General features: G+C 40.5%; 5 protein-coding genes across 7 annotated transcripts; 4 read left to right on the forward strand and 1 right to left on the reverse strand.

Moving 5' to 3' along the window:
• Positions 1-414: 414 nt before the first annotated feature.
• Positions 415-2,439, forward strand: LOC117633262 (protein SODIUM POTASSIUM ROOT DEFECTIVE 1-like). 2 transcript variants are annotated; one of them, XM_034366988.1, is made up of 4 exons: positions 415-541; positions 797-1,512; positions 1,645-1,720; positions 1,920-2,439. In XM_034366988.1, the coding sequence occupies exons 2-4, from the start codon at positions 838-840 to the stop codon at positions 2,093-2,095; spliced, it is 927 nt and encodes a 308-aa protein (XP_034222879.1). In that variant the 5' UTR covers positions 415-541; positions 797-837; the 3' UTR covers positions 2,096-2,439. The 2 variants fall into 2 exon arrangements, with proteins under 2 accessions (XP_034222879.1, XP_034222876.1); XM_034366985.1 differs by lacking the exon at positions 415-541 and having other exon boundaries at positions 560-1,512.
• Positions 2,440-8,255: 5,816 nt separating this feature from the next.
• Positions 8,256-12,130, reverse strand: LOC117632329. 2 transcript variants are annotated; one of them, XM_034365773.1, is made up of 8 exons: positions 11,876-12,130; positions 11,595-11,629; positions 10,532-10,619; positions 10,258-10,321; positions 9,770-9,994; positions 9,601-9,693; positions 9,378-9,485; positions 8,256-9,031 (listed from the first exon to the last, which is right to left on the reverse strand). In XM_034365773.1, exons 5-8 carry the CDS (start codon positions 9,959-9,961, stop codon positions 8,477-8,479), a joined length of 948 nt encoding a protein of 315 aa, XP_034221664.1. In that variant the 5' UTR covers positions 9,962-9,994; positions 10,258-10,321; positions 10,532-10,619; positions 11,595-11,629; positions 11,876-12,130; the 3' UTR covers positions 8,256-8,476. The 2 variants fall into 2 exon arrangements, with proteins under 2 accessions (XP_034221664.1, XP_034221663.1); XM_034365772.1 differs by lacking the exons at positions 10,258-10,321; positions 10,532-10,619; positions 11,595-11,629; positions 11,876-12,130 and adding an exon at positions 10,092-10,227.
• Positions 12,131-13,379: 1,249 nt separating this feature from the next.
• On the forward strand, positions 13,380-14,180 carry LOC117630492. Its single transcript, XM_034363200.1, has one exon. It carries the CDS (start codon positions 13,380-13,382, stop codon positions 14,178-14,180), a length of 801 nt encoding a protein of 266 aa, XP_034219091.1.
• Positions 14,181-15,614: 1,434 nt separating this feature from the next.
• On the forward strand, positions 15,615-16,298 carry LOC117630493 (protein diaphanous homolog 1-like). Its single transcript, XM_034363201.1, has one exon. It carries the CDS (start codon positions 15,615-15,617, stop codon positions 16,296-16,298), a length of 684 nt encoding a protein of 227 aa, XP_034219092.1.
• Positions 16,299-22,799: 6,501 nt separating this feature from the next.
• Positions 22,800-24,338, forward strand: LOC117630494. Its single transcript, XM_034363202.1, has 2 exons — positions 22,800-23,537; positions 23,775-24,338. Exons 1-2 carry the CDS (start codon positions 22,800-22,802, stop codon positions 24,336-24,338), a joined length of 1,302 nt encoding a protein of 433 aa, XP_034219093.1.
• Positions 24,339-24,748: the final 410 nt, after the last annotated feature.

Genomic DNA, 24,748 nt, shown 5'->3' on the forward strand with positions numbered 1-24,748 from the left:
TACTTTATCTAATACGCCTAATACTAACTTTGAGTTCGAACTTTGATGGCACTGTGATAGTGTGTGTATTAATTAACTTTGAGTTTGAGGTGGATTTGAGCAAATTTGAGTAGATACTTTTTTCTTTAGAGTTTTGAGGCTATATGTGACTCAGTTTTAGGTCTAAATTGCATGTGTTTTCATAAGCAAATGATAGGTGAGAATGTTGAAAATTTATGACTTGTAATATAACTGGAAAAGGAAATAAGGCACTAACTACACATCATTTTCATCCATTGAATCCACAGAAAAGTTAGCTGCAGATCATAAAGATGACTTTCTGGGTTGGCTGCTGTTGAGCTAAAAGCTTACCCCACTTTCATTTTACCCTCATACAATTTAATCCAGGAATACCAATATTGTGCAAAAGTAAAGTTTTCTTTACCACAATCTCAACATCAAGTCCTCTGTACTTGTTCTGCCTCATGAACTGTGGTTGGTTAATGACAAACTAGTAATGTTCGACTGCAAAAGTCCAATTTGGCAAATAGTCATTGGCATAGTAAGAATCAGAGTCCTGAAAATTTCACTATGGATGAAAACTCCATAATCTGCATCAATATTGTTTTTTTGTAGTATATTATATAGTTAAACTAGTTTTTTACTATATAATTTGCTTGGAATCTACAACCATATTATTATGATTCTTCAAAATCTCCCCCTTTATCTGCAAGAGTAAGCTTGAAGCTTAAAAGCAGAAATTAAACTACCATCTCTCTAAAGCTCTCTCTCTCTCTCCCCCCCCTCTCTTATGCAGATTCTGTAAACCACTAGTTCCCCTGAGTCATCATTATCAAAATGAAGATGAAGGGCATAGATATCTTCTGTGCATCCCAAGCTTCAACAGCCATATGTTTGAGCATGGATCAAGCATCATCCTCCTCATCCTCATCAATCATTCAACTTGGTGGCAGAGCAATCGACCGCCACAACCCCATTATCAAAGATGCAAGAAGAAGCACAAGCACCAGAACTCTGCCCATTGCTCCATGCTCTTCTTCTCAGTCACCAATCAATCCCAAGGCTTACCATCAACTCCAAAAGAGCAAAAAGAAAAGCTCCCCCTCCTCATCATCAAGACCAAGCACTGACCATCACCAAACCAAGAAGAAGAGCTCCTCTTTTAGCTCCACAAAAGAAAATGACCAGAAGAGGAAGAGCAGTGCTTCTAATCCCAAGCCAGCTGATAATGTTAAGAAATTCTCCTCTGTTCCAAGTGAGAGTGTTACGAAGAGCTCTGCCAACCCAATTGATCTCATCACCCCTCCTGGCTCCTCCAGATACCTTTTGAGTGACACTGTGTACTTTGATGGGTTAGCTGATTATGATCCAGTTTTGGCATTGGTTCCAGTTGGGCACAAAAAGAACCCAGCTACAGTGCTGAATCAAGAAAATCAATCTGCCAATAATTCTTCAACAGGCTCTTCCTCATCTCTGTCAAAACCACAACCACCACCTCCTCCTTCCAACCAGGTTTGTTCAAATTGCTCTTTTTTCTTTCTCAAAATTAATCTAAAATCATAGCCACCTTATGTCATATAAGCAGCTAGCTGTATGTGTAGGAGTAAAATTAAATTAAAAAAAAAGTGTATGATTTGATTGCAGGTTGTAGTCTTAAGGGTGTCCCTGCACTGCAAAGGCTGTGAAGGAAAACTGAGAAAACATCTATCTAGAATGGAAGGTAACCCCCTATGCTTTGTTACCATACAGTAATTGTTTAGCTCCTTGAAATTAAGATAAGGAATTCAACAAGATAGCCTCCTTTTTATCTATGTTAAGAGTCATAATCAAGAACTCATTCAGTAAATTTAAAATCCAATTAATGGTCATTCTCATAAATATATGAACTTAATATTATTGTTGTCAATTTATGTGAGCAGGAGTGACATCTTTCAACATAGACTTTGCAGCCAAGAAGGTGACAGTCAGTGGAGATGTAACCCCATTGAGTGTCCTTGCCAGTGTCTCAAAGGTGAAGAATGCTCAATTTTGGCCAACAGTGTCTGCATCATCTACCTCACTAGCTTGTCCTACCAAACTGGAGGCCAAGAAATAATATAACAGGTAATTGAAGAGAGAGAGAGAGAGAGTAGGCTACTGTAGCTGTATGGTTTGGATGTGAATGAATTAAATTAATTAATAATTAATCTTAGTGTAAATGCACTATTAGCAGCATGGGTGGAGAGGAACCAGATTCTGTATTGCTTGGCAGGAACTAGGTAGGAAGTTGAGTGAGTGGTAGAATAGAATCCATATCATTATCATATTATGGTTCACTCTTTTTAGTTTGCTTTGAGTTTGGGACCTTTGCTTTCTGTTTCTTATAAGAAAAAAGGTGGAGCCTTTTAGATTACCCTACAAATTTAAAGTCTGCTTGGCTGGCCTCCCCATTTTATTCTATTTAACAAGTCCCCATGTGCTTCCTAAAAGCTATTTTGTTCTGTATTTTACCACTGTTATGCGCTGTAAATATTGCTTAGGAAACAGTAAAAATCAGATTGTTGGTTTGCCGGCTCCTGGACCATATTCTTGGTTGCAGCCAGGTAAAACCAACTAAGGTAAAGGCGCCCTTTTTTCATCAAAACGGTTAACTCTAGATGACCCAACTTTTTTTCCCAATGCAGGTGGCATTTTTACATTTAGTTATCCAAAATTGTTATTTTTCTTCCCTCCTTCTGTTAACTTAAAAATATAAAGAAACAAGAATATTACTAAATGGGTCTTAATATGTATCACAGTAACCCCTATATCAAACAAAAACTTCTGAAGCCCACACCAATTATTTGATCTTGACTCATGCAAGAGGTTCCAGTTGCACATGGCTGAATATAAGATGTGTCCAAGGGAGCAACTTACTATGCTATGTTTTGATACAAGCGATATTAAGAGAAGGGATTCGAACACAGAATCTCGGGTGCATGAGTGCTTATAACCACTTGAACTATAAGTTCTTTGTCCAAAAACATGTTAAAGCAAAATAAAGTGAAAAACATGTGATGATTAGCAACTTAATAATTAGTATTGTCCTAACAACCCCGACTCTTAATGGGCTATTCTTTTGGGCCAAGTTCTTGTGAGCAGCCAATCAGAATATGCTTGTAACTTCAAATATGTACAAGCATATATCATAACAATCTTAACAAGTTTTTCATTTAGAATTTTACTCTCATCAGAACACTTCTGATTTACCACCATATCATAAAAATTTAACAAGTTTATCATTCTGAATGCAGAATTTTACTCTCATCAGAATACTTACGATTGACCACTACTTATTTTTCTCACTTCTAAAAAGAAAAAGAAAAACTGTCTTCCTTCTTTCTCTGGTCAAATTAAAACCTCAAAAAAAAACCTTCGAAATTGATGAAAAAGATGAAATTATCTACTAACCCTTTCTCTCGTCATATATAACCCATCAACACCAAGCCCTACAAATTAACTCTCTCCCACATAAACCCTCCTGCCTCTGCCAGCCTCTCACCATGCTCAAACAGCGCAAACCAGAAGGCATAGAAGCCCCATTCCCTTGGGCTGCACCAAAACGTGCTACGGTCCAGAGTCTTGAATATCTCCATTCCAATCGCATCGGCACGATCAGCGGCCTTGTTCAATGCCAGAAGTGTGACGAAAGCTATGAGATTTCTTACGATTTGAGGCAGAAGTTCACGGAGATTGCGAGTTACATTTCGGAACACAAAAGCTCCATGCATGACAGAGCACCAACCGTTTGGATGAATCCCGCATTGCCTGATTGCAAGCATTGTGATCAGAGGAATTGCATGAAGCCTGTGATTTCCAAGAAACGGTCCATCAATTGGTTATTCTTGTTTTTGGGTCAAATGCTTGGGTGCTGTCAGACTTCTGAGTTGAAGTATTTCTGCAAGCACACCAAGAATCATAGGACTGGTGCTAAAGATAGAGTCTTGCATCTTACTTATTTAGGCATCTACAAACAGCTTGCTCCCCATTGGACCCCTTGATATATTTAGATTATGGGGCGCTATTAATTTAGCTGTTTAGTTGAGGTTTCATGGGTCTTCTTTGAATTAATTCACAGGTTTTCTTTATATTTTCAAAGATTATATGTAAAATAAGGTTTTGTGTTGCTTAGTTTTGTTTCGTATGCAAATATTGTTTTTCACATTCTACTTAATCTTATTGTCAAAGTCAAAATCCACGTTTTTTGTTGAGACTACATTTCAACACTGCAAAAAAAAAATGGCAATAGTCACCATTTTGTCACCAATTTTGGTGACTGTTGCCAGTAACTCACAATAATCACCAAAATTGGTGACAAAATGATAACTGTTGCCATTTTTTTTTGGTAGTGGAATAAAAATCAAATATCAAACGCTAATCGCTAACATATTTGTGCATTGGATTTGATCAGAAGAAAAGTGACAACCTCACATTGGATTTTGGGGTTACTTTTACCTCACATTGGATTCGTACACTCTTGAGTGATCTAAACAAAAATAAAATTGTCTTTCTTTCTTTGGTCTTACCTATTGCCATCAACACCACCACAACCCTTGACTATGTTTTCACCAGTCACATAGCCACCAACCCCTCCACCACCTTTTGATTTTCACCTCTGCCATCCCAACACAATCCTCCTATTATCTCCCATGATCTACCCGCTCGTCCCGCCCTTCCCAAACTCAAAGATCCATTGCTCAAACCCTAAGCCAAGGCAAAATAGAAACCATCCCAGCCCGATACCCTTGGGCTACAACAAAACGAGATCACTGGCTTTGTCAATGCAATAAATGCGATGAAAGCTTTGAGATTTCTTATAAGTTCCAAATTTAAATTGGAAAAATAAATTACCCGCATGATTATGATATAAAGTTATAAAACTCCAACAAATATATGTTGAAAAGTTTAATCACAATTTCATCAATTACCTCATCTTACTTCCCAAAATCTGATTCTCGCTATCCACCAGCTTGACATCAATAACATCACAGCCTCTGTCTCTATGTTCACTAGTGCTACAACCAACACCGCCTTTTGACTTTCATTTCTCCAATCTCCCACACAACTCCACCATGTTCAAACAAGGCAAACCAGAAAGTATATCAGCCAGCCCAGCCCCATTCCGTTGGGCTACAGCGACGGTCCACATAAATATCTCCTGTCCAATGGCTTGGACATGATCAGCGGACTTGTTCAATGCGAAAAATATGACAAAAGCACCATATATGCATGAAAATTGCGAGTTACATTTCGGAATACAAACGCACCATGCATGATAGAGCAGCAGCCGTTTGGATTGGATGAATCTCATACTGCCCAATTGTAAGCATTGTGTACAGCACAATTTCATGAAGCCTGTGATTTCGAAGAAACGGTCCATAAACTGATTGTTCTTTCTTTGGGTCAAATGTTTGGGGCTGTAAGCTTCCTGAATTAGTTCTTTTGGGTCAAGTACTATCTCTGCAAGCACACCAAGACTCAAAGGACTTTTTTGGTGCTAAGGATAGAGTCTTGTATCTTATTTGGGCCTCTGCAAACAGATTGGTCCCAATGGAACCTTTGATACTTGGATCATGGGGCACCAATTTAGTTTGAGTTTTCATGGGTTTTCTTTGAATTTTCAAAGATCATGTAACTCTGGTTTCAATAAGGTTTTGGGTTTGCTTAATCTGTAATCTTTTGATTCATATCATATTCAATTATTGATTTTGACTATGAGTTTTGTTCGCAATGTTTGTAATACTTGTTTGTGAGAAAACGAAGGAAAAAAATTTCATATTTTATAAATGTATATAGCTATTTTAAATTTATTTTAATCAAATTGTATCTATGCCGTTAATTTGATAACATACTAGATGCGTGTGTGCCAATGCCATTCTAATCGACACGTCATATTATATGTAAATTTCTTGTTATAATTTATAAATGAGATCCAAAATAGGATCACATATTAATAAATTAATGAAATATCAACCAATCGGTTGAGATTAATAATTTGAGGTTATAGTTGATATATACCTTGACTTCCAATTTGGTTATAGCGTCCTCTTACTACATCCAATTTGGTTCAAATTTAATTTTCTTAGATGAACTTAAAGGAGTTGGAATTGCATCGTCTCCTTTACCACGACTTGATGGTGAAGTTGGAGTGACATTTGGTAACATATCAAAATTCAATTTTCATGAAGACCTCAGTCAGAAAGATTGGATTTGTCAGAACTAGCAAAAGCACCAAGGTTATCCAAGACATTTTTGGGGGGCTGCCATGTTCTCCATGCTTTATTATAAGATAACTAGATTATACTTCACTAGGAATTTTTTGAAATTTTGAAATTCTTTTATTTGATTTCATCCCTAGTAATTAATCAAGTGTTGGATATGTGGTTCACTAATTGTACAGGTTTATGTGAAGCTAGCAGAAAAAATGACAATGAACTCCAATAAATTTAGAACAATCAAGATTTGTCGGTGCTTGGACACTCGAAAGGAGAAAATAAAAAAGACATTTTGGTAAAAAAGGAAAAATAAGATATGTAAAAACACGGCAATGAAATTTGGAATGTGAAAATATAAGATAACCAATGAACCTATTGGTGGTTTATCGTTTCAGTTTTGTGGAGGAGACAAAGAAGAAGAAAATTTGGGGAAGAAACTTCAGAGGAGAAAAAAAAAAAAAGAAAAAAAAAAAGACAAGTTTTAATTGAAGGAATATAATGGATTTTGAGAAAATAAGAAGTATTGGTAAATCAAAAGTATTCTGATGGGGTGGAATTCTAATTGTAAATTTTGATTCACTACTACTTATTTTCTAAAATCTGTTATAATTTCAAAACAAAACTGTCTTCGTGTTCCTTGAAAAATTTCTTCCCCAAATTTTATCTGAATCCTTCTTGTCTCCATACAAAAATTGAAACTCTAAACCCTCTGAGATTGATGAAGAAGAGGAAGATCTTCTAAACCTATCCTTCTCAACTGGCCATAGCATACCAATGCCTACAAACTCACCGCAAACACCTCCCTTGACATCAACACCTTTCACCAGTGCCACAGCCACCATCCTCACCACCACCTTCTGATTTTCACCTCTCCAATCTCCAACACAACCCTACTGCCTGACTGGAAGATCTAAGCTAGAAATATTTAGCTCTAACATGTAACTCATCTTGAAAACTTATATATGTGATATACTATTTCGGCCCCCAACCTTACAATTCTAACTCCACCCCTTGGCCTACATGATAATGATCAACAGCCTTGTTCTATGCGAGAAATGTGACAAAAGCTACTAGATTTATTATGATTTGCACCAGAACTTCATGGAGATTGCAAGTTTCCTTTTGGAACACAAACGCACCATGCATGACAAAGCACCAGCCGTTTGGATGAATCCCGCATTGCCCAATTGTATGCATTAATTGTGAATAGAAAAAATTGTATGAGGGCTGTGGTTTCGAAGAACGGTCCATGAATGTGCTGTTCATGCTTTTGGTTCAAATGCTTGGGTGCTGTAAGCTTTTTGAATTGAAGTATTTCCGTAAGCACGCCAAGAATCATATAGGACTCATAATCCTTTTGTTTGCTACATTTGAATAAAAATCAAATACACATGCACTGGACATACGACAACAAGAATCCAACACTCGTCTTCTTCCTTCTCCTCATGATCCATCAAGAACTTTGAATTTGGGATACGACTAATTCAAATGTGTGACAGGTACTAAAGATACCAATTACTAGTCTCACTACTACAATTTTTCCCTGTCCTGGCAACCCTTTGTTGTCGGTAAAAACACCATTACTGACGGAACTTCGTCAGTAATTACTTCCTGACGAGTACAGCGACGAAAATGAGTATAGTCAGTAAAAGTCCCGTCAGTATTACTATTACTGACCAACTTTTGCAACTTATTTGTCAGTAGAGGTGTGTCTCTGACACAAGTCATGAAGTGCCTCTAAATTATTACTGACAAAACAAATAGCCACTATTAAGCAAGCTTTTGTCAGGATTATTATTTTAGGATGGAGTACTAGTGGCAAAGATTTGTCAGTATTGTTTTCAACCAAAAAAAAAATTTCAGTGAATTTGCTTCTGAGCTGATGCGTCTTTAGATATCCTTTTCTGAAATGTCTTTTGTTTTCGAATATAATGGACGTTTTTCTTTAATAAAAATTTAATGGATTCTGAAAATGTAATAACAATTATAAATACTCATAGATTCAACCATTCAACCCCCATCCTTATAAATATAAACTACCAATGTCGATTACAATAGCCAAATATTACAAAGTCTGCCTACATCAGTAGAGTTCAAAAACTTTAGGTGCCCTTACTATACAAAAGTATGCAATTCCAAATATTCAACAAATACACTACAAAAGCATGCATACCCCAATAGGGTCCAAAATACAACGTCAGCAACTATATATACCAAAAATGCATAACACTAAGTAATTGCATCTATTCAAGTCCATGAGTACCTTGATCTGATTCTAAAAAGTCTGTCGCACTTGGGTATGCATCCCCCCTCAGCAATCCAGTTAACCCACCAGTAGGAGTAACTGACCTGGCTTGATAAGGCATTTGATGGAACATCTGCGGCGAGTAATACGACATATGGAATGGGTTTGGCAGCTGCTGGTGCAATGGATGATGCGAAGCTGACGAGCGCGATAACATCTGCCTCATTTCCTCAATCTCTTGCTGGTTATGCTTCAACAACTCCTCCATCGCCTTCAATTCAGAACGCCAATGATCCTGGTCATGTTTGTACCTTTCTTGTAACTCTACATACTGTGACTCAAGGTGAACATAGTCGTGCCCTCGCAATCGGTTGGATGACCCTGCTTTCATTTGAATCCAAGGCACCTGATGGGGTTTCACCCCAAGTCCTTCACCACGAACACTATTATTTGTCTCAGGACCCATTGCCTCAACATAAGCCCTTCTTCGCGTCTCTAAATTATCAGGACATTCATCTTCAACCAATTCCTTCAACTTTTCCTGCATTTCAGCCTAACAAAAACGAAATATATATCCTTCTCCATCAAATTATGGTCATCATAGAACTAGCCCAATAAACTCTACAATGATGAAATGCATTATGTAATAAAAATTTAGGCCAATTAGTCTTCTGGACCTCTACTGCTTTGTTCTTCATATGCTTAAACAAATAAAAGAACATAAAGAATGGTGAACAAGAAAAAAAAACTACCTCCAAACAACTTTCCATATGCTTTAAAAAAAAAAAAAAAAAAGTCAACCAAAACAAAATAAGAGAAACATCCTGGATTATGGCTAACAATTCCTCATGAAAATGAACTTATATATAATTATTCCAATATATAGTCCATATGCTTACATATTTCTGCTCAGCCACCAAGTTAACCCATGATCGATCTTCGTCACGCCGCGTATGCTTATCTTGGAAAAACCAAATAGGATCGGGGTCTTCACCATGTTTCTTATTCTTAGCATGCAATCAATAAAATAAAATAAGATAATCAATTAGCTAACACAACCTCATATGCTCAATATTTAAATATAGTAAAGAGTAAACATTCAAGTGCATCATCAAAACTTACATATTGTGCTTTGCTGCGAGCATAAGACTTTGTCCCGGATGTGTGATTCAATGTTTGTTTACTCCGATTTTCAGCATTTCTTTTAGCTTGCTCCTTTTATTAGCAAAAACAAAATATACTTAATCATTGCACAGATTATATATACTGAGTGTTGTGTAATAATACGTACTGCAATCTCATCTTTTTCCCAATGTTCAACCAACACCCTCCATTGATCTGGGTCTACACGAGAATCCCCACATTGCCACCGTCTTTTACTTCCTGTGAAAGGCTTATAATAAGCTTTCTTCAAATCACTCTTGAAACTTCTCCACAGTTTTTCAATATTCTTCATTGTTACATCCTTGAAGACATGAATCATAGGTTGTTGTTCAGGACGAAATTCAATGGTGCCCTGCATCCACAATAAGGTAGTCTTACATCAACTTGAAATATACCTATTAAACTCAATTTCATGCAATAAGTATTCAATGATTTTAGGAAAACCAAACCCGTAGAGTGTCCCAGACATCAAGTTTGCAAGAGTCTGGTACTTTTTCCCATTTTAAATACTTGATCGGAATTAGATTGGCATCCCGCGCCAAAATACCCATGTATCTAGAAAAATGGGGACTATTGTCACTAATAACTCTGCCAAATGGAGATAAATCAACTGACTCTTTTTTGTTATTTAGAAACCAGTTGCATTTCCCTTGACCTCGACCTTGCTTCGCCTCCTTGCCTACATGAAAAGTTAATTTTAACTGATCAATACAACAAGAAAATAATAAGAAACTGCAAGGTAATAAGTTTCTCACACATTATTCAAATGAAAAATTAGCATAGCTATTTGGAGATGATGTGACCGTGAAACATCCCATATTCAATACATTTGTATATGATTAAAACATACCAGTTTATTAAAAGAAAAAGGAAAAGAATACCAACATACCAGTAGCACTTATAGAACCATCTCCCTCTAGACTATCCCTAAAGTCAGCGTTGGGCCCTTCTTGTGAACTATCTTGAGAACTGCTCATCTAAAAAATTTGATATGCATAACAGTGAAGGGGTAACAAATTAATCAGACATCATTGGTAAAAAAAACTATTACCACAGAATACAATTTCTTATATTTACACCCAGGGTACAACTCCATATCTGCTTATTCAAGTAACTTATAAAATATTTCAGCCTCAGGTGTTTGGCCATCAAAGATAGGTGGCTCTGTCGAAGTCCCAACAGTTTCTCCAATTATTGGTTGCACAAAGGCTTCATTGAGAAAATCATGAATGTCATCTATACAAACTTCTTCATTATGAACTGATTCTATATCCTCTTGGAATGGTAAATTTGTCATGGGCTCCCCATGATGCCTCCAAGGGCCATTCATATATGTGGGATCCATTTCTTTTTTCTATAAGATGCAGCTAGATGATGTTTCTTTCATAGCGATAACGATTACAACATTTTTTGCAAGGACATATGACCCTCTCTCCAAAACCCACTTTGGCAAAGACATCATCTAAAAACATTCTCATTCCGTCTGCGTATTCCTTACAATTTCTCCTTAAATGTACCCAACTTTTATCCATAGTTCACCTATATTGAGTGCAAGGCACCAAATACAATTATTCAGCACAGATCATCCCTCATACTTATTGTCTATAAATTCCTATCAGGTGGGTCAATTTATTATCCATTAGATGACTCTCATGACCATCTACATCAATTCACAAGAAAAACCAAATTAAAATAACAAAAACCTGTGTCTAAAGAATATATTAACTAAGAAATTGCACATTCATTCAACTGAAGAAAAGAACTATAACACCAAACAACTAGACCCACTTAATAGCTAAAGAAACTCACGTCATAAAAACAAATAAAGTATACATATTAAACAACATATCAACTCATAGATAAAAGCCCGATAATCTCAATACTATGAACAATCTTATTCAACAATAATAAAAGAGCATCAATATAATAGAAAAAAGTAAAGGGAAACACACCTGGATTCTAAGTTTCCAACAACAATTCAACACTCCTGCAGTAGATTAATACATACATACCCACATATCAAACTTCACCAACAAATAATAAAAAATTAAAACAAGAGCTTTGAAAAATCAAAGGATTCGTTTATATCTTGGAATAAAATCAGTATTCTAATTTTTATATCTAATTGGAAGGATTCATGGGTCATTACCTACACTAAAATACTTGAAAAAATAAAATAAACAAACAAAATAAGAACAAAAATTTCACCAGAACAGAGGCACAAAAATCTCACCAAAACAGAGGCCCTCTTTAATGAAGGACAACCAAGTCAGCCCCAATTGAAAAGAGCAAAGAACCCCCAGATTTAATCTCTCTCTCAATCTGAATTAGCAACCCCAATTGAGAAAAGCAAGGAAAACCCCCCAAATTTAATCTCTATCTCTCTCAATCTGAATGAGCAGATACGAAAATCACTACCACACATGACTCCAACTCCACTGGCTCTGAGGAAGAATACAATTCATTCTTCAATGAAAAGAAGATGGAAGAGATGGTCGGTTTGGAGGAAGTAGAAAAGCTCAAGTAAACAATTGAAGTTTTTTATATATCAATAGGAAAAATTTGAAGTTAAAAATTATATTTAAGAATAGTATTGGCAATCAAACTCGTCAAAAAAAAAAATTTGGCTTCCTGGTGTCTGAAAATTTGGGCGCTTATGTTTTCACTTCCCGCGTTAAAAGAGACTGGCGCAGTGTCTCGTCAGTAAAGGTAGTAATGACAAAAGACTTTGTCAGTATTATTTACTAGTGACAAATCACTTTATTTTGCCAGTATTTGGTCTTAGTACTGACTAAGCTGCTCTTTCATCAGTATTAGTCCGTCAGTACAAGCTAAAATTGTAGTAGTGTCTAATCCACAGGTCATATTATATGTGAATTTCTTGTGTCACGTATCAATAAATTAATGAAATATCGACGAATTCGTTAAGTTCGTAGTAGTTGATACCTTGACTTTCAATATGATGGTAATAGTTGATACATTGACTTTCCATTTGGTGCATTGTCATTCCCTGCTTTCAATTGACAGTAATTCATATATCAAACAAAAACTTGAAGTTGCACATGGCAGAACTTACCATTCTGTAGCTACTTTTGAAGTATTTACTTTGTAATTGAACTACTATAGGTAATTTTGAAATATTTACTTTGTAGTTGAACTAGGTAATGTTGTAGGAGTGATATCCCACAAAACCTGCTGATTATATCCCACTGTCTTATCTAAATCAACTTCCTATAGACTAGGGACTAGGACTAATTCAAATCTAAAGTAATCAAAGACAACAAACCCTGCTAAAACAAAAGAAACTAAAACACGGACGATGATATTGGCAACTTATTTCACTATTTGTTTTAATTAAAACACATTAATTCGGTGTTTAGCAAATTATTTCCTCAGTTCAGAATTTTTTTTTTTTTTTTTTCAAACAACATGGATAAATTCACGGTGGAGTTCCAAATTTAAATTGGAAAACAAATTATCCAAAATATCGTATCTACAAGCATATACCATATAACAATTTTACAAGGTTATCCTTTTAAAAAATAAAATTAAACATTCAGAATTATAGTCTCATCAGAATACTTTTGATTCCCACTACTTATTTTCTCAAAATCAGTTATATATTCCTAAACAAAAACAAAACTGTCTTCCTTCTTTCTCTTGTCTTCCCTCAAATTCGTTCCCCAAATTCTTTCCCACGCCTTCTTTGTCTCCACACTAGAAACCCTAAAAACATCATGATGAAAAACTTCAAACCCTCTGAAATTGATGAAGAACATGAAGATCTCCTGACCCTTTCCCTCTCAACGCCTCATAGCCAATACATGCATTCAAACTCAAGCCAACCTCCTCCTCTCTTGGCTTCAACACCACCACCACAACGCTTGCCTCTCTTTTCAGCAGTGCCACAGCCACCTCCCCCACCGCCACCTTTTGATTTTCACCTCTACCATCTCCCACGCAACCCTCCTGCCTTTCACCATGACATACCAGGCCTGTCCCGTCCGACTCGAACCCGAAGATCCCCTGCTCAAACCCTAAGCCAAGGCAAAACAGAAACGATACCAGCCCCATACCCTTGGGCTACAACAAAACGTGCCACGGTCCACAACCTTCACTACCTGCAGTCCAATCACGTGAATACGATCACTGGCCTTGTTCAATGCAAGAAATGCGACCAAAGCTTTGAGATTTCATATAATTTTCCCAAGAAATTCCTCGAAGTTGCGAAGTTCGTTTCGGAACACAAGTCCTCCATGCATGACAGGGCACCAGAATTTTGGACGGATCCCACATTGCCCGATTGCAATCATTGTCATCAGAGCAAATGTATGAAGCCTGTGATTTCCAAGAAACGGTCGATCAATTGGCTCTTCTTGCTTTTGGGTCAGATGCTAGGGTGCTGTAAGCTTTCCGAGTTGAAGTATTTCTGCAAGCACACCAAGAATCACAGGACTGGCGCCAAAGATAGAGTCTTGTACCTTACTTATTTGGGCATCTGCAAACAGGTTGATCCCAGCGGACCCTTTGATGCTTAGATTATGGGGAGCCAATTTATTAGGTTTTTAGTTGAGTTTTCATGGGTTTTCTTTGAATTTCCTAGATTATGTAATCTGCTATCAATAGGGTTTTGGGTTGCTTAATTTGTAATATTTTGTTTGATATCGTATTCAAGTGTTGATTTTGGTTTTAAGTTCCAAATACCAAAGTTACTTTTGTTCTCCATACGGAATTTAAAAGTTGACACATCAACCTAAAACAAAAAACGAGCATGCACTTATTAATTATCAAACAACGAGCATACACTTATTAATTATCTGATTTCTCAAACGCGAATTTGACATAATTCTTGGTCTTCTCCATCTCTCGTTAATCAATTAAAAGTTTAAAACTAAAACGTGAAAAGAATAGAAAAAAAAACTCTCATTCATGTTGCTCTAATTTGATTGGAGAGAACGTTGTTTATTGCCTTTACTTTGTCAAAAATACATATAATATATGTTATTTATTTCTAAAATATAAGTGTTATATTCTCTACCTTTGGATTGCTCTTTAATGGTGTGGCAGCATTACAGTGAAAGTAAAGCAGATTATGACAGAGAAAATCAGAGTAGAGAATTCGGATCCCATTTCACCATGTATGTAACAGTCTTCCTAATCCATAGGGATTTCTTCCTAATACCTGAAATTTTATAAATATATATAGACATTTTAATCTCTCGTTAATCAATTAAAAGTTTAAAACTAAAACGTGAAAAGAATAGAAAAAAAAACTCTCATTCATCTTGCTCTAATTTGATTGGAGAGAACGTTGTTTATTGCCTTTACTTTGTCAAAAATACATATAATATATGTTATTTATTTCTAAAATATAAGTGTTATATTCTCTACCTTTGGATTGCTCTTTAATGGTGTGGCAGCATTATAGTGAAAGTAAAGCAGATTATGACAGAGAAAATCAGAGTAGAGAATCCGGATCCCATTTCACCATGTATGTAACAGTCTTCCTAATCCATAGGGATTTCTTCCTAATACCTGAAATTTTATAAATATATATAGACATTTTAATTTTAATTTTTTTCTAAGTATTTTATGTATAATTTTTTTCAAATTTACCCTTTAAAACTTCATTTAAACAAATATAATCTTATCTATTTTTGTTGTTGTTGGAAAACCTAATCTGATCGTGAAAATCGTCTTCATTTTTTGTTGTTGGTATTAATGGGAATATCAATTTTTTTTCTCATTTACTACAAATGACTAGAAACCAAATACGCATAAATAGAAAATTTCTGAAGTAAGATTAGTAGATGGCCCTTGAAATAGAAAATAAAATTTGCACAAAAGGTGCATGGGATTTGACCAAAAAGAGAAGTGACATTAATTTGAGAAATCTGATTCTAAATTGTTATATAAGGGTCGTGTAGTGGAGATTGGTTTTCATCATTTCCATTTGTAATCATTCAAATAACATGGCAGTAGCCTATGAAAAAATTTCATGGGTGGCCTCTCTGCTTGTGCTACTTTTAGGCTTTGCCTCATGCTCTTCACAGGGTGGTGAATTTACCCACAGAAGCTTGAATTTTTGGAAAGCAGCCAGGGCCCGTGTTCCACCAACTGGACCTAACACTGGAACATCAAGAAAATTCAACTTTGGTACTTTGCCAAAGGGCACTCTGATTCCTCCGTCTTGGCCAAGCAAAAGAACTTCAAGACCTCCCCCTCCTCCTCCTCATCATTCCAACTTCGGTACTTTGCCAAAGTACCCACCAATTCCGCCATCAGGGCCTAGCGGAAGAACTTCGGACCCTCCTCCTCCTCCTCCTTTTAACTTTGGTACTTTGTCAAAGTACACTCCAATTCCACCACCAGGGCCTAGCAGAAGAACTTCGGACCCTCCTCCTCCTCCTCATCCTTTCAACTTTGATACTTTACCAAAGTACACTCCAATTCCACCATCAGGGCTTAGCGGAAGAACTTCGAGTCCTCCTCCTCCTCATCCTTTCAATTTCAGGATGCATTATTCCGGGCCTTCACACGGTCCACCTCGCTATGAGATTCCACCTCCTCCTCATCCTTTCAATTTCAGGATGCATTATTCCGGGCCTTCACATGGTCCACCTCGCTATGAGATTCCACCTCCTCCAGCATTTTAGCAATTTCAAGCACCCTATTACTAGGGCGCCAACTACTATATTTTAATTTTAAATTTTTTTTTTTGGGGAGGAAACTATTATTTTAATTTTCTAGATTCCAATTGATGTGTATGATATGATGATTATGATATTTATAATTTTAAATAAAGAAAGTTCATGACGCATCATATTAAGGTAATGAAATATTGTTATTCTAAAATCAATACTTTATTTATGAATGACGTTGTAACATGTTTCTTTTTTACTTTTTCTTTTTCTTTGAAAATAAGGGAAAGAAAAGAAATCCAAGATACCAAGCTACAGAGATTTCTGTATGCAATTATGACTACATTACAAGGCAGATCTTTCCTTTTTCTTATCCATATAACTAATCTACACAATTTTTTTTATAATGTTTTATACAATGCTATAAGCTTATCATTTTGAAGCTCCAATAAAAAAAACTTATGAGAAAGAACTATGGCACGAGAGGCAACAAAGATCCGCCAACAAATATTCATATCAACTAGTTGTGGTGTGTAGGGTTAGTAGAGCAAAAACTTCAAATAGAAAGTAAACATTGCACAAAAGGGTGGCATTGGATGTGACCGAAAATAAGAAAAACAATGAATTTGACCAAAACAAAAACAAAAATGTTGGTTTTCCTAATGAAATATCGTCTAGTTCTTATATAGGGATCGTTTTGTGGACATTGGTTTTCACTTTTCATAAACCAACAAGAAAAAGAAAAAGAAAAAGGAGAAGCATTAGCACCATGGCAGAAGCCTACGAAAAGCTTTCATGGATGGGTTTTGTGGTTGTGCTACTCGTTGAATTATAAGTGCTTGAGGTGATTTCAAGATTAAGAGTTTTGTTTTCTGCTTATTTGTATTTCTTTACACTTAGTCCAGGTGTCATAGCTTGATTGGTTAGATAGTGAATGGCTGAGATTGCTTTGATAAAATGCATCCAGCTGGTACTGTGCATAACGGTTATTTCTCCTCACACCAAGAGAGTGTAGTAGTACTGAAAATCTGAGCTAATGAGAATGTTCTCTCTGCTACACGTATAGCAGAGCAGTTTTGGATTTCGTCAAGTTTTCTTAAATTCTCTTCTCTCTTCTCACAAAATCTCATACACAGATCCTAAAACTCTAACATGGCCTCAGAGCCAGGTTTGATTATCCAAAAGCTGGGTGTTGTTCTATGAAGAAAATCGATCGAGGTGAGCTCATTCTAAGCTCACGAAGCTGATTGAGCTCGATCAAGGGTCGAATCTGAAAACATCTTGTTTCCAGGTGAATCTGAAATTCGTAATAGCTGGATCTGGAAGTTCAGAGGCTAGAATCCCCATTTTCTCAGGTGAGAACTATGAATTTTGGAGGATTAAGATGGTAACCATATTCAGATCATATGGTTTATGGGGTTTGGTAGAGAAGGGTTTTTTAATCCCATATTCACAAACGAAGAAGGAATCTGAGGATGGTTCAGAAGAAGAAATTGATGAGAAAACAGCTGCGATTCTCATGAAGGATGCGAAGGCCTTGGGTATCATTCAAAATGCTGTTTCTGATCAGATTTTTTCCAGAATTGCAAATGCTGACTCTGCAAAGATGGCTTGGAATCTGCTATACTCAGAATATCATGGTGGAGAGCATGTTAGATCGGTAAAGCTTCAAAACCTTAGACGTGAATTTGAATACACTAGGATGCGTGATAGTAAAACCTTATCTGAATATCTTACTAGACTAACTGAATTGATTAACCAAATGAAAACGTTTGGTGAAGTTTTGTCAAATGAGAGGCAGGTTCAGAAGGTGTTAATTAGTCTAAGTAAGAAGTATGACCCTATATGCATTGTGATTGAAAACACAAAGACACTAGAAACTGTGGATTTGCAGGAAGTAATTGCAATTTTGAAGAGTCAGGAGCAAAGGCTTGAAATGCATAGTGTTGATACAGCTGAGAAGGCATTTGCCTCATTCACTGTGAATTCAAAGGGTCAGAACAAAAATACTTCTCAATCTGGTTCATCTAAGTCACAGAAAGCTGGAACTCTAAAGGGAAGTCATGGGAGGCAAAAGACAAGTCACAGCAGAATAATTATTCTGCACAGAACCACACTTCAACTCAGTTCTCAAATCAGGAAAACACAAAGCCTCAATGCAAGGTGTGTTCAAAGCATCACTTTGGTGAGTGCAAACCACTTTTTCGCATCAACAGTTTGGCGCCGTCTGTGGGAACCGAAAAACAATTAACCCACTATCCCCTAAACACATGGGGACCACTTCAATACCCACTTTTCTACCGGAGGACGGGGCACCGTTCGGAAGGCAAGCTGGGGCTAGCCCAGCGCTACCCCCATGCACTCCCTACGGAAACGCCCCATCAACCCAAACAGCCGCCGAGGCCGAGCTAGTAGCCCAAATCGCATCTCTGCGAAAGGACATGGCTAGGCTTCAGGAGCACAACCACCACCTTTCGTCCAAAGTGGACGAAACCCAACGGCAGCTGCACCAGCAGCACCGCAGAACATCCAGACGACTCACTCTTCCGAAAGCTTGGGAACCCCTCATAGGAGGAGGCACCGAAGGGCAGCAAGGGCAACGCCCGCGCCCTCCAAACAACTGGTGGTGCCGACACCTAGGGACCAACCGCACATACCGAAGAAGGTCTACTCTGATTGCCGACACCGGCTTAACGATCGGGAGGCAGAGAGACAGAGATCCCCGATCAGGATTAGCGCTCGACTACGAGAATCCCGGATGAACGCCGGGGGAAGTAAGTCACCAATTCGGAAGGTCCAAGGATTGAACTCCACGGAGTCTGCATCCGAGTATATCCCTTCCGATGCGCAAACGTCCACCTACCGTTCGGTATCAACTCAATACTTGGGGGATAACTCCGTAAGCCCGCGAAGGCGCTTGGAAGACTATGATGCCGAAGGAATCCCAAGCCGAGACCCTGTTGTCCGACTCCTTTTTCAGAAGGTCCAGAAAATGGAAAACGACAAGGCTCGCTCCCAGGAACCTGAGTGGGGAAAGCTTCGGCCCGGGCCGTTCACGGGACGCATCCGTCGCTCTCGGCAGGATCGGGAAGTGCAGCCCTTGCGCATACCCTTCTACACTGGCACCGAAGATCCTTTAACCCACCTTCATTCATTTCAGTCTGCCATCGGATGCAAGGGTCTAAGCGACGAGGGGCAGTGCCTGCTATTCCCATCTTCACTTACAGAGGCAGCCCTAAATTGGTTCTACCGTCTGGAGCCGGAAACGGTGGATTTTTTCGACGAGCTGAAGCAGATCTTCCTCAACCACTTCATGATCCAAACGGACCGCCTTTACTCTGCCGATGATCTGTACACGATTCGGCAGAGAGAGGACGAGCCACTGAGAGAGTATGCGGCGCGTTTCAGTCACGAGTACTCAAGGTGTCCGGAAACAGATGATAGGGCAGCCTACGGCGCCTTCAAGAGTGGCCTTCGGTCCTCGCATTTCCGATACCTAGTACACAGCAGCAACTGGCGCACGTATGATGAGCTGATGAAGCAGGCGGCGGTGCACGCCAAGGCCGAGTACTTCAACTCAAAACCAAGCGCTTCGGCACGCCGAGAGGATGCCAAGCCAAACGCTTACCCTGCGAAGGCGCCATCCTACGATAGGACCGACTCATATTCGGCGGGCCATAAGCGGAAAGATAACCGTGACGATCGGAGAGATCAGCCAAAGAAAGGGAAAGGTCGGTATGGTCACAACGACAACCGAGGACCCCTGCCCAACCGTGACCACGGCAACGAGGTCTTCACCCTGCTGAATACCACGTATGAAACCGTTCTGATGAACGAACAGGAGGCCATACCGAAGCCGAATGTTAGAAGACCCAATCGGCAAGACAACCGGGAGACCGGTAAATTCTGCCGATACCATCAGCACAACAGCCACAACACGGAAGATTGTATAAGTTTGAGAAAGATTGTGGAGCGGCTGATCCGAGAAGGGAAACTGGACCAGTATATCGCCCGGCCGCCATCGGCGCCGGTGCCGAACCCTCCTCGGCAGATAAACATGATCAGCACTATCAGCGGAGGACCTACCGTTGCGGGGACGAGCCACCGTTCGATGAAACAGTATGTGCGTGCCGCACAGTTCCCTCAGGTGCTCGGAATAGAGATGAATCGGTTCCAGGAAACACCAAAAGTTCGTTGGGAGCCGATCACATTTTGCCAAGAGGAAGAAGAGGGAATCCTCTATCCCCACGACGACCCAATGATCATCCGAGCTGAAATTGCCGATTACGATGTAGGGCGAGTGCTGATCGATACCGGGAGCTCCGTGAGCGTAATCTTTGCTGAAGCTTTCAGAGAGATGGGAATCAATGACAACCAAGTCGACCGGCAGTTGACACCTCTGTTAAGCTTCTCTGGAGACTTGGTCCAACCAATCGGTAGTGTCAGACTGCCAATTACATTTGGCACGGCACCAAAAAAAGCAACAACGTACGATCAGTTCCTCATCGTCGACTGCCCGACGGCATACAACGTTATCGTTGGCCGAACGGCACTGACGAGGATCAAGGCGCATCTTTCGCCCCACATGCTGTTGATGAAGTTCCCTACCCCGAACGGCACGGGGGCAATCCGGGGAAATCAATTCAGCGCGCGGACTTGCTACGCTACGGCGCTCAAGGCAACCTCGTTCATACTCCCCAACGAGACCATGACGGTGCAGGGTTTACCGAACGGTACTGGACCGGTTGACGACCCTAGAGATGAATCTCCCACCCCTCACACACAACCTGCCGAAGAATTGGAAACCATAACCTTGAGCGATGAACAGCCCGATCGACAGGTTAGAATCGGCACTAGACTCACTGCGAACCTCCGAACGCAATTCATAGACTTCTTGCGGCATCATTCGGAAGTTTTCGCATGGTCTTACGAGGACATGCCCGGCATCGCCCCGGACGTGATTAGCCATAAACTCACCATCTCCTCCGCCTATAAGCCCGTAAGGCAGAAGCGCCGATCATACGATGCCGAACGGTATGAGGCGATGCGCACGGAAGTCGAGAAACTTCAAACCATCGGTTTCATCCGGGAAGCAACGTATCCGGTATGGCTTGCCAACTCCGTCATGGTAAGAAAGTCCACGGGCGGGTGGCGGATGTGCCAAGACTATACCGACCTCAACAAGGCCTGCCCGAAGGACAGCTTTCCGTTGCCACGGATAGACCAGCTCGTGGATGCCACTGCCGGCCACGAACTGCTGAGCTTTATGGATGCCTACTCCGGCTATAACCAGATATTCATGCACCCTCCCGACAGCGAACATACCGCATTCATAACGGACAAAGGGTTGTACTGTTATAATGTCATGCCGTTCGGTCTGAAGAACGCGGGGGCAACTTATCAAAGGCTCGTCAACAAAATCTTCGCCGGTTACATCGGCAACATCATGGAGGTTTATGTTGACGACATGTTGGTAAAAAGCAGAACTGCCGAAGATCACCTGCAGAACTTATCGATCATGTTCGGCATACTAAAAGACTACAGGATGAGGCTGAACCCGAAGAAATGCGCCTTCGGTGTATCTTCCGGGAAATTCCTCGGATTCATGATCAGTCAGAGGGGGATTGAGGCGAATCCCGAGAAAATAAAGGCAATCATCGATATGGAGAGGCCGAAGACGACGAAGGACATTCAGAGCCTTACCGGACGCGTGGCCGCCCTGACCCGCTTCATATCGAAGGCTACCGATAAATGTGTACCGTTCTTCAAAGCCTTGAAAGGGGGCAAACGGGATATCACATGGACTGCCGAATGCGATAACGCATTTCAAGCCCTGAAGAACTACATGAGCAAAGCCCCCCTTTTGTCAAAACCGCTGCCTGGGGAAATTCTCTACCTCTACCTCTCGGTATCCGGAACTGCCGTCAGCTCGGTACTAATTCGGAAACCAGAGAAGGCAGAATTACCAATCTTCTATGTCAGCAAGGCACTCCAGAGTGCGGAACTTCGGTATCCACCATTAGAGCAGCTGGCTCTAGCCCTTGTTGTCTCGGCACGAAGACTTCGGCCATACTTCCAGGCACACGGGATCAAAGTCCTGACCAACCAACCCCTCCGGCAAGTTCTCCAGAAACCAGAAATTTCGGGCCGATTGATCAAATGGGCGATCGAACTCGGGGAATTCGACATACAGTTCGTTCCGAGGCCCGCGGAGAAGGGCCAGGCTGTTGCCGATTTTATCTCCGAGCTTACCCCAGCGACAGTACAACCGACATCTGAGGCAATTACCGAGACCATCTTGCCGGATCAACCAGGCGCCGACGCCTCGACACATCAACTCCCGTCTGGGGTTTGCACGTCGATGGCTCGGCAAACCAGCAAGGATGCGGAGCGGGCTTGGTGCTGACAACACCGGACGGACTCAAAATCGAGTACGCCCTCCGATTCGACTTCCGGACATCCAACAATGAAGCGGAATACGAAGCCCTCTTGGCCGGCCTTCGGTTAGCCAAGAGCATGAATGCAAAGCAAATCCGAATTCACAGCGACTCCCAGCTCATTGTGAACCAGGTAACGGCAGACTTCGCCGCCAAGGATGCCTCCATGTACGCCTACCTTTCAACCGCCCATCAGCTACTCCGAAGTTTCCAAGCATACGAGATCAAACAGATCCCCAGAGGCGAAAACAGCCATGCCGATGCTTTGGCAAGACTCGCTTCGGCGATAAACGACAAAGTCGGAAGAAAGGTACCAGTGGAGATCCTTGCCCAACCGAGCACGGTAACCTCCGAAGCGTGTGCCGTACGGTATGAGGATACATGGATGTCTCCTATCTACTTATACCTGACGAACGGCACCCTTCCTGAGGATAAAGCCCAGGCCCGGAAGCTGAGATACCGATCAGCAAGATACACAGTTATCAACGATGTACTCTACAAGCGCGGCTACACTACCCCGTATCTCAAATGCCTCACGGCAGAGCAAGGGGAGTACATCCTTCGGGAGATTCACAGCGGTGTGTGTGGCGACCATTCCGGGTCCCGATCTCTCGCCTACAAAGTCTTTCGGCAGGGATACTTTTGGCCAACCATGCATCAGGACGCCAATACACTGGTGAAGAGGTGTGACAAATGCCAGCGCTTCGGTAATATCCCACATATCCCTGCTGAACCTCTCACACCGATTGTAAGTCCTTGGCCTTTCGCACAATGGGGACTGGACCTGATTGGCCCAATGCCGCAAGGCACGGGGCAGGTAAAATATGCAGTGGTTGCCGTTGACTACTTCACCAAATGGGTAGAAGCCGAACCTCTTGCAACCATAACGGCAGCAAAGATTGAAGATTTCGTCTGGACTCACATATGTTGCCGATTCGGTATCCCATATGCTATCATTACCGATAACGGCAGGCAATTCGATTCGGAACTCTTCAGACAATTTTGCACCCGTTTGAAAATCAACTTGTTTTTTGCATCACCGGCCCATCCCCAGTCGAACGGTCAGGTCGAAGCAATAAACAAAATAGTGAAGAAACTGCTGAAACGGCAGCTGGACAAGGCAAAGGGAGCATGGCCGGAAAAACTTCCCGAAGCACTGTGGGCCATTCGGACGTCTTACCGAACGTCCACTGGAGAGACCCCTTTTTCTCTGGCCTTTGGATCGGAAGCAGTGGTTCCCGTGGAAATCGGCGAACCTTCCTACCGAACGGAAGCCTTCGCACCAAAGCAGAACGAGGAGGCCATGTCTCTAAACCTTGACCTACTCGAGGAGCACCGAGCACAGGCCAATCTTCGAAATGAAGCCTACAAGCAGCGTGTGTCTCGGTATTATGATTCTAGGGTCAGACCCCGCTCTTTCCGAATCGGGGACTGGGTCATGCGCAAGGTATCGCTTGCGACGAAGGATACCACGGAAGGAACCCTCGGACCTTCCTGGGAAGGACCATATGAAGTCATCGGTATCCTTCGCTCGGGAACTTATCGACTAAGAGGCACCAACGGCAAGGCCCTCGGCCATCCTTGGAACGTAGAACATCTCAAGTACTACTACAAGTGACCTAGCCTACGGCAGGTTGGAACTGTAATTTCTCGATGTATTTGTTCTACTAGAATTAATAGAAAGCCCTCGGCACTATTACTTTAGCCTCTCTTTAATTCATATTTGCCCACGGCAGCTAAAATGTTAACATCCTACGGCGCTCTACATTAGCCTACGGCAATTGGCGATCGTTGATGTTTTTTACCCTACAGATCCCTTCGGGACTTGGTCAAAATTTTTAAACTTAACAGCGTCCTTATTAGCCTACGGCAATTAGCAGTTATAGCTTGTGAAGGTCGATGACTAGCGATCTATCGGCGATTAGCCCACGGCAATTAGCAATCATAACGCACTCACATGGGTTAAAATTTGAGAATTGGACAATTAAAGGTTGAACTTTGAATCATAACACAAACTTAAATTAAAAG

This window comes from Prunus dulcis, chromosome 6 (assembly GCF_902201215.1).
Source record: "Prunus dulcis chromosome 6, ALMONDv2, whole genome shotgun sequence".
In the NCBI taxonomy this organism is placed as follows: Eukaryota; Viridiplantae; Streptophyta; class Magnoliopsida; order Rosales; family Rosaceae; genus Prunus; species Prunus dulcis.

Bases quoted from the DNA above. Each gene is read 5' to 3' on its own strand.
- LOC117633262 (XM_034366988.1), top strand. From the start codon at position 838: ATGAAGATGAAGGGCATAGATATCTTCTGTGCATCCCAAGCTTCAACA. The intron at 1,513-1,644 runs GTTTGTTCAAAT...ATTTGATTGCAG, and splicing joins CACCTCCTCCTTCCAACCAG to GTTGTAGTCTTAAGGGTGTC. The intron at 1,721-1,919 runs GTAACCCCCTAT...TTATGTGAGCAG, and splicing joins ACATCTATCTAGAATGGAAG to GAGTGACATCTTTCAACATA.
- LOC117632329 (XM_034365772.1), bottom strand. From the start codon at position 10,193: ATGGGTATTTTGGCGCGGGATGCCAATCTAATTCCGATCAAGTATTTA. The intron at 9,995-10,091 runs GTTTGGTTTTCC...TTGTGGATGCAG, and splicing joins ATGTCTGGGACACTCTACGG to GGCACCATTGAATTTCGTCC. The intron at 9,032-9,377 runs GTAAGCATATGG...CGTTTTTGTTAG, and splicing joins TGGTGGCTGAGCAGAAATAT to GCTGAAATGCAGGAAAAGTT.
- LOC117630492 (XM_034363200.1), top strand. From the start codon at position 13,380: ATGATGAAAAACTTCAAACCCTCTGAAATTGATGAAGAACATGAAGAT.
- LOC117630493 (XM_034363201.1), top strand. From the start codon at position 15,615: ATGGCAGTAGCCTATGAAAAAATTTCATGGGTGGCCTCTCTGCTTGTG.
- LOC117630494 (XM_034363202.1), top strand. From the start codon at position 22,800: ATGAATGCAAAGCAAATCCGAATTCACAGCGACTCCCAGCTCATTGTG. The intron at 23,538-23,774 runs GTAAAATATGCA...GCCCATCCCCAG, and splicing joins TGCCGCAAGGCACGGGGCAG to TCGAACGGTCAGGTCGAAGC.